At 51.3% G+C, this 10,178-nt stretch overlaps 1 protein-coding gene across 1 annotated transcript; it reads right to left on the bottom strand.

Annotated features, from left to right (window-relative positions):
* Window positions 1–2,182: 2,182 nt before the first annotated feature.
* On the bottom strand, window positions 2,183–9,788 carry LOC116951420 (globin-1-like). The gene is made up of 3 exons (XM_032969989.2): window positions 9,541–9,788; window positions 7,438–7,669; window positions 2,183–6,090 (listed from the first exon to the last, which is right to left on the bottom strand). The coding sequence occupies exons 1-3, from the start codon at window positions 9,663–9,665 to the stop codon at window positions 5,965–5,967; spliced, it is 483 nt and encodes a 160-aa protein (XP_032825880.1). The 5' UTR covers window positions 9,666–9,788; the 3' UTR covers window positions 2,183–5,964.
* Between the last annotated feature and the right edge of the window lie 390 nt (window positions 9,789–10,178).

The following is a 10,178-nucleotide window of genomic DNA, read 5'->3' as shown; positions in this document are numbered from 1 at the left end:
CGGCTCGTGGGCACCATTGCTTGAGGTGGGACACAATCGCTGTCCTAGGATTGTTTCCATTAATTTCTCAAAAAAACTGATGATGATCATAATATTTTTAAACTACAATTAATTCAAGTGATGCGCATCAGGCACTGAGGTTGATTATGTGTTCGTTTTTGTTGGTTGGATAGCCCCCAGGTTGCATGTGCATCACCGCAAGCAATAGAGCCGGATTGTAATGTCAGGCAAGAGATCCAGGCGGGAAAGGTGATGCCCTCTTGAGTGAGTGTGGGTGAGTGAGTGTGTGAGTATGTGGGTGAGCAAGTGAGTGAGTGAGCAAGTGAGTGAGTGCGTGAGTGAGTGAGCGTGTGAGTTAGCGTGTGAGTGAGTGAGCGAGTGAGTGTGTGAGTGAGTGTGTGAGTGTGTCAGTGTGTGAGCGTGTCAGTGTGTGAGTGTGTGAGTGCGTGAGTAAGTGTGTGAGTGTGTATGTGAGTGTGTGAGTAAGTGTGTGAGTGTGTGTGTGAGTGTGTGAGTGCGTGAGTAAGTGTGTGAGTGTGTGAGTAAGTGTGTGAGTGTGTGTGTGAGTGTGTGTGTGTGAGTGTGTGAGTGTGTGTGTGAGTGTGTGAGTGTGTGAGTGTGTGAGTGTGTGAGTGTGTGTGTGAGTGTGTGAGTGTGTGTGAGTGTGTGAGTGTGTGAGTGCGTGTGTCAGTGTGTGAGTGTGTGAGTGAGTGTGTGAGTGTGTGTGTGAGTATGTGAGTGTGCGTGACTGTTGGTGGACCCACGAGTGTGGGCGGGAGCAGTGCCCCCGTGCGTGACCGCAGTGACCGCAGTCGTCCTGCAGATCTGACAATAGCGGCTCGTGCCATCACCTAGGCCGGCAGTGTTCTTCACCCATTCTCAGAGGGGGCGGTGGGGGCACTTTCACCGATAAGACATCGTCACTCTGTGAGAGTCGCCACACGTTCGAACCCAGTGGGGAGTTTGACAGCAGCGCGCTGATGATGATGATGGTGCTGGGGGTGTTCTCACTCTTTGTGTATCGTCAGGGGCCGCACTAAAGGCCACAAGGGGCCGCTAGTGGCCCCCGGGCCTTGCGATGAACAACGTCGCTCGAGACTACTCCTGCACGCTGCACCCTGCACCCACGTTTTTTTTCGCCGTCTCGAGGACAAATTTCCCCCAGTTTTGAACTCGTTTGAAAGAATGAATGTGTGTGTGAATCGCTTGAATGAATGTGTGTCGCTTGAATGAATGTGTGTGTGAATCGCTTGAATGAATGTGTGTGTGTCGCTTGAATGAATGTGTGTGTGTGTCGCTTGAATGAATGTGTATGTGTGTCGCTTGAATGAATGTGTGTGTGAATCGCTTGAATGAATGTGTGTGTGAATCGCTTGAATGAATGTGTGTGTGTGTGTCGCTTGAATGAATGTGTGTGTGTGTCGCTTGAATGAATGTGTGTGTCGCTTGAATGAATGTGTGAATCGCTTGAATGAATGTGTGTGTGAATCGCTTGAATGAATGTGTGTGTGTGTCGCTTGAATGAATGTGTGTGTGTGTCGCTTGAATGAATGTGTGTGAATCGCTTGAATGAATGTGTGTGTGAATCGCTTGAATGCATGTGTGTGTGAATCGCTTGAATGAATGTGTGTGTCGTTTGAATGAATGTGTGTGTGTCGCTTGAATGAATGTGTGTGTGAATCGCTTGAATGAATGTGTGTGTCGCTTGAATGAATGTCTGTGTGAATCGCTTGAATGAATGTGTGTGTCGCTTGAATGAATGTGTGTGAATCGCTTGAATGAATGTGTGTGTGTGAATCGCTTGAATGAATGTGTGTGTGTGTGAATCGCTTGAATGTGTGTGTGTGTACGTCTGTGAACCAATGTGCCACGAGTAGCAAGTACGAGTGAATGTGCGTGCGTCAATGCTTATATAAGACTATGAACATAACTTATATAATACTATAAGCACACCTTCTAGAGGTTATAACAAAACAAAGTATAGGATTCTGTTAATTCCCTGATCTAACTTTGTTAAAAATGTCTTGCTAAGATTACAAATGTATGGGCTATGCATTCTAGGTGGCAGCCTTTCACCTGAGCGAGCCACCACGTTTCGCTGGGCCCAGATGCGTCCAGTGGATGGACGAGACCTATGCGTGTGTGTGCATAGTGTGTGTCAGTAAATAACACAGCATACCAATGCGCGTGTACTTGCGTGTATATTATTACACTTAGAGGCGAGCCGGACAATGAACCCGATAGAATGAGACCATCGCAAGCTCCCACTGTGAACCACCCGGAGCGAAGTTGGCTCACAGCGGTCGCAAAGTTCCCCCAAGTCCTGAAACTCGCCGCTTTGGCAACAGAAACTGGCTGTCGTGCTTTCAGATGCGAACCATAAAATACCTTCATCCAACAGTGGACTGAAAATGGATTTGATGATGACGATTATTTTGATGGAAGTGCGCGTGCGTGTGCGCGCGCACGTGTTGGATGTGTGTGTTGAATGTATGTGTATTGGATGTGTGTGTTGGATGTGTGTGTTGGATGTGTGTGTTGGATGTGTGTGTGTGTTGGATGTGTGTGTGTTGGATGTGTGTGTGTGTTAAATGTGTGTGTGTGTGTTGGATGTGTGTGTTGGATGTGCGTGTTGGATGTGTGGGTTGGGTGTGTGTGTGTGTTGGATGTGTGTGTGTGTTGGATGTGTGTGTTGAATGTGTGTGTGTGTTGGATGTGTGTGTGTGTGTTGAATGTGTGTGTGTTGGATGTGTGTGTAGTATAGTGCAGTCCGTATATAATACACCGCGTGATTCGTAATTCGTGTCGGCAAGTTTGTGCTTCGCGCACAAAAACCATCGGTTATATTTGCGCTCGCGATGTTGGCGTGATATTAAATTCATTCGACTACAAAAAAACAAACCGAGTGGACATTTGAATTGTCTCGTACGTCTGCAGATAATGCTGAGGATTAAAAAAAAGAAGGTAAATTCGTGTAAAAACTTTCACCATTTCTACGAATAACTACATTACTAGCAATATGATATATATTAAAAAAGGATGCGTAAATGTCTAAGTATGATGGTCAACATTGTGAGTACATTGTCACAGCGAGTAAAAATACACAAACCCCCCCCCCCCAACTCTGTACGGATGGTGACTTTGAAAAATGCACACTGGATTAAATGCGTCATAAAATGCAGAGTTACCATCGGATGAACTCCGCGAGTTTCAGTTTGAATTGTGACGTTAAAACTCAGCCAGGTGTCTCATCTTTAGTGAACGCGTTATTTGGCGATGTTGCAGTGTTGGGCAGTGGTGTCAAAGTCGTGGTGTGACTTCTGGCGAGTGGTACGGTTGCTCCTATCACCTCCGTGCCGTGCTGACGCCCCGGATGACCGAATTTATTATTTAAAAAAAAGCAAAAACACCGCAGTCAAGAAGAAGCCACCCGTTACGCACATGCCACGAGATGCACACTACATCACTCTACATCTCTACCACCCAACACCCGCCTGTGCAATTACAATCGCCGAGTAGGAATTGCTTTGCGTCATTCTGTGCTTTTTAACAAATTTAAATCCCACTCCCCCTCCCCCCATGAATGCCGTAAAAAGAAGAACACTGCGGACCGGTAGAGATGAAGCAAATAAACAAAGCAGGCGTTGTGTTGTTCTATACTCTGCAGGGGCATTGTGTGGCTCGATTCTCTATCGATGTGCTTGCCCACGGAGGGCGCGGTGCCGTGATTGGCCGAGCCGTTGCTCTGCGGTAGCTCTTCCCTGATTGGTCGAGAGGTGCACGCGGCGACGCTGGCGACATTACCGCGACCGCGTGGAAGCCCGCGGCGTGAGTCAAGACCGCATGGCCTTCGAATCGCCCCGTTTCACATTACACTTTAAGAAAGTATGTCTTACGATACGGACGGGCAGTAAGTATGCCGTCAGTCTGGTGGACGTATCAATATTACCATCGCCCTCCCCCGTGTTCAACGATGGAGACATACGCAGGTTTCGGCAAAAACAAAAAGCAATCTTGACAAAAATGAACTGCCGCCGTCAAGATGAGAATATGACCCATAGCAGGCTGTCCCACACTTCGGTCCTGGAGACCCACCACCACCACCACGCACTGTCTTTCCGCATTCACCGATTTACCCCCCCCCCCCCCATTCAAATACAAATGAACTCGCCCCACGCTGCACGTGCCCGATGATTGTTAAACACGTCTCACGTTCAGAAATTAACGCTGTCTGCCTAAATACAGCCGATTCAAGTGAAGATTGAGATCTCAGTGTGCGCGTGTGTGTGTTTGTACACACACACGCGCCCCAACAGTCTGTTAAGGCTATACGGGGGATCTTTGTCTGTGTACACGTGTTCCGCGTGACGCAGGCAGCGTCCATTTCCGAGAGCGTCACGTGGCACGTGTTTAAACAATCATCGGGCGCGTGCAACGTGGAAATGCCGGATTTGCATTCGATGAGTATATTGGCAAAAGGCGGAAAGACGGAATCGTGGATGGCCTTTGGATGGGGGGGGGGGGTCACGAGGACTGGAGTCTGCCAACAACTCTGCCCCACAGGCTCGGGGAGAAGAAATGCCCCCCACGTTAATTTCCTGATTTAAAAAATGACACAAAAGTGAGGTAGCTGAGACACCGTGGGTGGTGCTGATGTGACCGCAGACGGTCGCTTTAATTAGTGAGCTGAGAAACGGCCAGGGCGGGATGGGGGGGGGGCGAGTCAGGATGCCCGCTCAGGAACCTGATACGAGCCCCACTCCACAACATCGCCCCACGAAACAGCGGCTGCCTCGGTGGGCGCAGTCACGAAAACACGCAGCGGCGCCGGGGATAGTGTACGCGGCTTTTGAGAGCCATCGTCGGGCGCATTTGAAGCGAATTTGTTCCGTTTATCCAACCGTGTGTAAGTTTACCAACGCAGAAGGCGACGCCTTAAGCGGGCATTTCTCAGAATGTTTTGCCTACATAGACTAGGATCACTAGTGTACAAAAATATAATGAAAGCATGCTTAAGCATATGACTTGTGTGGTGCGTGGCTCTCTAATGTGTATGGAGTGATTTCGGCAATATCACAAGTATTCAAGGGACGGATATTCTCGCTTAACGCTGAACATTTTTACCCGTGCCAAGTTCCAAAATCAGCGCCTGTCGCGGATAACCAGTGACAGAGTAACGTCATCTATCCTACTTCTTTATTTAAGCGACAAATCGGAGACTTAAACGAATACATTTGGGGTCATGGGCCGCCCCGTGTGAGAAAAAGCGACTGGCGCGATGTTGAATCGTCGACATCGCCACCGCCGTCTCACGAATCCTAAGCGGCGGCGTCACAACATTGGGGGTTGGGGTGGGGGGGGGTGAACGAGCAAAGCGATTTCATTTCCACGTTGATTTTCATTTCTTTGAAAAAAAAAACAATTGCGGCGTGGCCACGGGCCGGTTGTTGTCTCTCTTTGTTCTTTTGCCGACGGCAGCCTCCTGCGGTGAGCGACTGCGGCAGCATTGAGCGACACCTCCGCTAAGCGGGCTACCCCTTTATTGTATCGACTTTATTTCGTTAACTTTCTTTTATTAACTTCATTCCCGCCAAAACTTAATTGCGCGGGCGGGCGGGCGGGCGACCGTCCGTCCGCCCGGTGCCACGGTCGCGCCCTCCGATGCGTTTAAGCTCAGCAGGCGACAATGTGGTGCCGAGCGACATCAACAACAACAACAAACAACACCCCCACAACGAGGTCGCGAATCTCGAGAACTCATCGCGCCACGGCGGGACAAACCCCACGCACCGCTCTTCGTCGCTACGATCGTTTCAATGTTGCCACCATTCGCTCTGCCCCCCCCCCCTCCCCCCAAGGTGTGCCGCCGAGTTAACCCGCAGAGTACGGAGTGGGGGGAGGGGGTTGATGGGGGGGAAGGGAGGGGGTCAAGCGGGGGGGGGGGGGGTAGGGGGGAGCGCCCGCTTAGAAAGCCGAGCGCAGCCCAATGCAGATGATGCTCAGGAGCTTGATCCAGGCCGAGCGAGTGGCGCCGCTGAAGCTCGCGCCGAAGGTCTCGCCCAGGATGTCGAGCAGCACGTTGGAGATGACCTGCGAGCAAGGGGAGCGGTGGGCCGTGGTCAGGGCCGCCGCACACGGGGGGTGCACACGGGGGCCACACAGCCGACCGCCGGCGTGGTTGCCGCCTGGCTCCGTGAAGCCATTGGCCCGCGTTGGGTGAGGGTGAGGGCTAGGGTCACGGCAAGGGTCACGGCTAGGGTCACGGCTAGGGTCACGGCTAGGGTCGGGGTCAGGATGAGGGTCAAGGTGGAACCGTGATGTTGATGTCTCACATCCAGTTTGACGCCTTGACGAATGTGCGGCTTCCGGCCAGCAATCACGTGTTACCGTGTTACCGTATTCTCCGGATTATAAGACGCAACACCCCCCCCTCCCCCCCCTATTTTAATGTAAGACTGACCATATTTGTATAATCTTTTACACTGCTAGAGTGCCCTTTACCTGCGGGTCACAAGGCGCTGTAGCATAGCAGAGCAAAAAATAGCCCACAAAACAACTTTAAATAGGCCACCAAACTGACTGCTTACTTTGCGGAGCGCCTTACAATGCAGATAATTTAGTAATCGTACATCGGTGGCTTGCTGGTCGGGGGATGAACCGCTGGTCAATGTTTCACTGTCTACGGGATGTTCACAAATGGGCCGCGGGGTGGCATCCAAATCACTTAGCGGTGTTGGTAGGAAGGATGCACAGACATTGTTACCCGATCACGATCTTAATTTAAGGAGATTACCCCCAGTGCAAGCACCCATATTACATAAATAAATATGTCTGTGCCGAAATAATAACAAGTTTTACAGCTCCACGCTGCCAAAGCAACAACAAACACATTTTTTTAAATCTCAACGAACACTCTCAGCCGTGTTTTAATATCGGACTGAACATTTATATGTTGTGCACGCTACATGTAACTTAGTCAGGGTAAATATATATTTATTTTTACCACAGGGTTTTTCTTCCAGTGTTCAATTTTGTTCACGACGTTAGTGACGAAACATTTTGGTCGACAAAGTATTTTTTTTTGTTTTGTCAAATGCGATCCGGCGATTGCAGTTCGCGCGTTGCAGGGTCCAGAGTGCAGGGTCCAGAGTGCACGTGCATAGTGCGGTGTGCGGTGTGTTTAGGGTGCGGTGTGCGGTGTGCAGTGTGCGGTGTGTTTGGGTCGCAGTGTGCAGAGGGCATGTGCGGTGTGCATTGTGCAGGGTGCAGTGTGCGGTGTGTTTGGGGTGCAGTGTGGCGGTGTGCAGGGTGCAGTTTTGCATTGTGCAGGGTCCAGTGTGCGGTGTGTTTGGGGTGCGGTGTGGCGGTGTGCAAGGGCCTAGTTTGCGGGGTTTTGTTAGCGCATAGCAGTCGTGCAGCAGGAGAGCGCGCGCGCACCTTGAAGTACTGCGGGTCCACCTTGAACTTCTCCGCGTGCTCGGCGCTCAGCGAGTGCAGCTTGGCGGTCTGCGCGCCGGCGTTGTCGATGTTGTCCACGAGATCGTTGATGAAGGCCATGATGCGCTTGGCGTGATCGCGCACCTTGGCCGACGACTTGAGCTCGGCCTGCGACGAGATGTCCTTGAACTTGGGAAAGTACTTCTTCACGTCCGCGTTGCTGCTGATGAATCTGCAATGATGACGGTGGTGGTGGTGGTGGTGGCGGCGATGTTAGTTAGGGCGCCGTGGTAGTTAGGAGATGTTAACTACCTCGCCTGGTGTGCAGGAGGTTGTGGGTTCGATCCCGATCCCGACCCCGACGCCTGCTGTATATGTGGAGTTTGCGGTCTCTCCTCTCCCTGTGGTCGCGTAGATTTTGTCTCCGAGTCCTACGGCTTTTTTCCCCCCTCCACATTTAGAATCAACGTATCTCTTTAGCGTATTCGGCTGCTATAAACGTCCGCTTCCGTTGAGCCTCTGATCAACTGCGAGATAGCCTGGTCGCTTCTCAGCTAGAGCTATGTAGCTCAGCGGTTAAATAACAAGAAAACAAAACGGTTTAGTTCAGTAAGTGAATGAGAGCGCCCCTGGAGAAGGTGGGCATCTAGCGGGGCCAGTGCTGACCAGTGCCGGATTTTCCTAGGAGCAAAAGTAGCTACACATGTAGTAGCTACTACACGTGTAGTAGCTACTACATATGTAGTAGCGACTACATATGCAGCAGCTACGGGCCCCGCACTTTCAAGGAACCCGCGCGAAACGCTTTCAAGCTATCAATTCCGGTTCAGTGATTATGCACTTGCTCTATTACTATAGTACTATACTGCCTTCAACTTTTATGATCGACTGGGTGTTTACGGTTAGCAATTTGTCGTATTATCTGGCTGCATAGCAAATGAAAACATAGAATTACTTTACTATGCGAGTTAATAATTTATGTGTTTGAATATTTACGTGTTTTTTTTTATTTAAAGCCCCTTTATAATTTTTGCTACAGAGCCCGCACTCGCTTCATCCGGCACTGGGTATTGAATTCTGGCGAACCAGGGAGAGGCCCCATGGAGACTGCGGAGCCCTTTGTACCCCCCCCTCACCCTCCCACCGAGGCCGAACCGAAGGCTCTAACCACGTACTAGATACCTGTGAGAAAACAAATTAAGAGCTTTGCGGCTGATCGGATTCCTCCTGCAGTCAAAATAAAGACTCTCAATTCTGACAAGCACACGGCTGGGGATTCTCAATCGTAGCAGACAGTCGGGGGTCACCGACTCAACAACGCAACCGCGATGCAAATGCAAGACCGTAAATAGCAGACACGCACGCAAATTAAGATTACATTAAACGTAAACAAAATTTATTGACGGTAGCAGACCGAAAATCCGAACTTTAATGTTTGACACGCGGTTTGGAATATTTGGGTTATCGGGGCTGGTGGGTTATTCGTGGGCTTCTCGCCCCCTGTCTCTTCCCGTGGCCCCCTCTCTGCACGTCCACAAGAGACCCCACTCCACATTCAAATGAGGGCACTTCATGCCGATTGCTCAGCCATGAAAGGATAGACCGCGCGGAGGCCACGATTCGTGAGCTTGAGGAGTAGCGTTCCCGTGAGTGGCGCCCGTGACGGACACGACTTCACCTGCATGATGATGATGACTGATTGAGTGCCCCTATTTCAACCACGTGAACGCTCACTGCCTAGGGGGATATGGGTAATAGATACATATAACAAACACCTCAAAGGACAAACCAGGTCCCTAAGTGCCAGCAATTCCCACAACGCGGGCATCGCATTTAGCGAACAATGTATAACAGCGACAAAACAGCAACAACATGAAAGGCCATCGTTTTTTTTTTCTCTCTCTCTCTCTCTCTCTTTCGAACACGAGGACACCTTAGACGCGTTTGCATTCGAATTGTTTGCGTCGATTACACAACGACGACGATGACCATTATAACGACGCGAGGAAGAATGACGATGCTCATTGTGGACGTTCGAAGCCGTATCGATCGTTGCCCGCCCGCCCGCCCGGCCGGCCGCCCCCGGGCAAGCGACCTCCTTACCTGGAGAGCATCTCTGCGCCGACGTCCTCAGCCTTGGCGAACACGGAGGGCCACGTGCTCTTGATGGCCGCCTTCTCGTCCCCACTCAGAGCCGGGGCGCTACCGCTGTCCACGATGGCACTCATGACTACAGCTGCTGCTGCTGCTGCGGCGACTTTGGAACGAAACGAATTGAAGAGGCACAGAGAAGAGGAGAGAGAGAGAGAGAGGCTGCGGCTCCACAAAGCGAAATGTGTTCCCCTTATATAGGCGAGCACGCTAAGACGACACGCGTGGCTTCTGTCGAGGAGCCTCCTGGCCAACAACAAAAAATCACCAATACCCCCCCACCCTGACCCCCCCTCCACCTCGCCCCCACCCACCCACCTACCCACCCCCACGTCTACCCCGAACAATGTTAGGAGGTTTATTTTGTATTGCTGCTCCGCCGTTTGGTTGTTAGCCGCGAGTCACGTAGGCAGGCGCATCCTAGGTCACCGAGTCACGCACGCGCAGTCACCCCCGAGTCACGCACGCGCAGTCACCCCCGAGTGACGCACGCGCAGTCACCCCCGAGTGACGCACGCGCAGTCACCCCCGAGTCACGCACGCGCAGCCACCCCCGAGTGACGCACGCGCAGTCACCCCCGAGTGACGCA

This window comes from Petromyzon marinus, chromosome 43, assembly GCF_048934315.1.
Source record: "Petromyzon marinus isolate PM22_M1 ecotype Great Lakes invasive population chromosome 43, UKy_Petmar_22M1.pri1.0, whole genome shotgun sequence".
Lineage (NCBI taxonomy): Eukaryota > Metazoa > Chordata > Hyperoartia > Petromyzontiformes > Petromyzontidae > Petromyzon > Petromyzon marinus.
The sequence above is the reverse complement of the archived record's forward strand: the minus strand, read 5'-3'. Positions and strand labels throughout refer to the sequence as shown.

Coding starts and splice junctions, on each gene's coding strand:
- LOC116951420 (XM_032969989.2), bottom strand. CDS start 9,665: ATGAGTGCCATCGTGGACAGCGGTAGCGCCCCGGCTCTGAGTGGGGAC. Junction 7,670..9,540: donor GGCGCAGAGATGCTCTCCAG/GTAAGGAGGTCG, acceptor TCATCATTGCAG/ATTCATCAGCAGCAACGCGG. Junction 6,091..7,437: donor TGGACCCGCAGTACTTCAAG/GTGCGCGCGCGC, acceptor CCTTGCTCGCAG/GTCATCTCCAACGTGCTGCT.